Source organism: Melospiza melodia, chromosome 26, assembly GCF_035770615.1.
Source record: "Melospiza melodia melodia isolate bMelMel2 chromosome 26, bMelMel2.pri, whole genome shotgun sequence".
Lineage (NCBI taxonomy): Eukaryota > Metazoa > Chordata > Aves > Passeriformes > Passerellidae > Melospiza > Melospiza melodia.
Window position 1 is genome coordinate 5,430,988 of NC_086219.1, and position 1,774 is coordinate 5,432,761.

Sequence of the window (1,774 nt, forward strand, 5' to 3'; positions counted from 1 at the left end):
TCACCCAGTTGGCCGCGATCAGGGTGCCCCCGCAGGTGTGGCGGAAGGTCCCGTCCCGCTCGTACTGCAGCGAGATCTGGGGGGGAGAGACACGGCTGGGTGCCACCGACCCACACGGGTGCCCCCGTCCCCCCGTCCCGCTGTCCCCCTGTCTGTCCCCTTGTCCCGCTGTCCCTCTGTCCCCCCTGTCCCGCTGTCCCTCTGTCCTCCCATTCCCCCGTCTCCCTGTCCCCTGTCTGTCCCGCTGTCCCGCTGTCCCTGTCCTGCTGTTCCCCTGTCTGTTCCCCTGTCTGTCCCCCTGTCCCCCCGTGCCCCTGTCCCTCTGTCCCCCCGTCCCGCTGTCCCCCTGTCTGTCCCCCTGTCCCCTGTCCCCCTCTCTGTCCCGCTGTCCCTCTATCCCCCCGTCCCCCCTGTCCCCCTGTCTGTCCCCTGTCCCCCTGTCTGTCTCGCTGTCCCCCTGTCTGTCCCCCCGTCCTCCTGTCTATCCCCTATCCCCCTGTCTCTCCCTCCGTCCCCCTGTCTATCCCCTGTCCCCCTGTCTGTCCCGCTGTCCCCCTCTCCCCTGTCCCCCTGTCTCTCCCCCTGTCTGTCCCCTGTCCCGCTGTCCGTCCCTCACCTGCCAGGGCCAGCTGTAGGGCTCCGCATCCTGCCCGTTGACCACGCGGGACTCGGGCAGCACGGCGGCGCGGGCACCTGCGGGACACGGGGACACGGTGGCACCGTCACCCCCCGGCACCCCCCGGCCAGCCGAGCCTGGGGACACGGGGGGGGCTCAGGGGACGCCTCACCGCCGGCCGCCAGCAGCAGGACGAGGCTCAGCAGGGCAGCCATGGCTCCGGTGTGGCTGTCCCGGGGCGCCCGCCCGCCTTAAATCCCCGCGGGCACCCAAGGGCACCGCTGGGAACGGGCACCGGGTGCCCAGCTGGGCCCCGGGGGGGTTAAACATTAACCTGGGCCCTGGGGGGACGTGGCACTGGCACCCGGCCAGCGGGGACCCTGCAGGTCCCGAACCCCCTGTCCCTGCTGCTGCCGCTGCCCCCGTGCCCCCTGTGTGCCCCCAGAGCGCCCCGTGCCCACCCCGTGCCCCCACAGCCCCTCTGAGCGCTCCCCCTTAGCCCCAGTGACCCCCACAGTGCCCACAGCTCTCTGTGTGCCCCACGGTGCCCTCTGTGCCTCCCTGAGCCGCCAGGACCCCCCTGTACCCCCAGAGTCACCACAACCACCCCCTGTGCCCCTGGCGGCCTCCAGCGCTCCCCACCCCCCGGGCCCCACAACCATCCCTGTCCCCCCATTCCCCGCACCCTCGCTGTGCCCGTATGGCTCCCGTACCCTTCGTGGGCTCGGTGCCCCTCACGCCCTCCCCTCCTGCACGCCCAGAGCCCCCGCAGCCATCCCAGGTGCCCTCCACAGTGCCCACACGGCCCCCATGGACTGTTCGGCCCCACAGGTCCCTCCTCCCGCACCCCACAGCATTTCCATCCGCCCCTGTGCCCCCACGGCCCCCCAATCGCCTCTGCTGCCCCCACAGCCCCCTCCAACCAGCCCTGTGCCCCCCACGTTCCCACACAGCCCCTATGGCCCCCATGTACCCACAGCCCATGGTCCCTGTGCCCCCCACATGCCCTGTGCCCCGACCCCCCGGCCCCCTCCCAGAGCCCACAGCCCTCACAATCACCCCCTAAACCTTTCAAACCCCTGTGCCCCCCAACATCTGCCGTGCTTCTTGTGCTCCCCATGTACCCCCCGTGCTGTCCTGTGCCCCGATGACTCCCCC

At 71.6% G+C, this 1,774-nt stretch overlaps 1 protein-coding gene across 1 annotated transcript in view; it reads right to left on the reverse strand.

Annotated features, from left to right (window-relative positions):
- CELA3B (chymotrypsin like elastase 3B) overlaps window positions 1-834 on the reverse strand; it is a 6,060-nt gene extending 5,226 nt beyond the window's left edge. The window contains exons 1-3 of the mRNA XM_063176951.1: window positions 789-834; window positions 617-693; window positions 1-76 (exon numbers count right to left, since the gene is read on the reverse strand). The exon at window positions 1-76 is cut by the window's left edge and continues 22 nt beyond it. Of these exons, the coding sequence (XP_063033021.1) occupies window positions 1-76; window positions 617-693; window positions 789-831 (196 nt within the window). The 5' untranslated portion in view covers window positions 832-834. The remainder of the gene's footprint in view (window positions 77-616; window positions 694-788) is intronic.
- Between the last annotated feature and the right edge of the window lie 940 nt (window positions 835-1,774).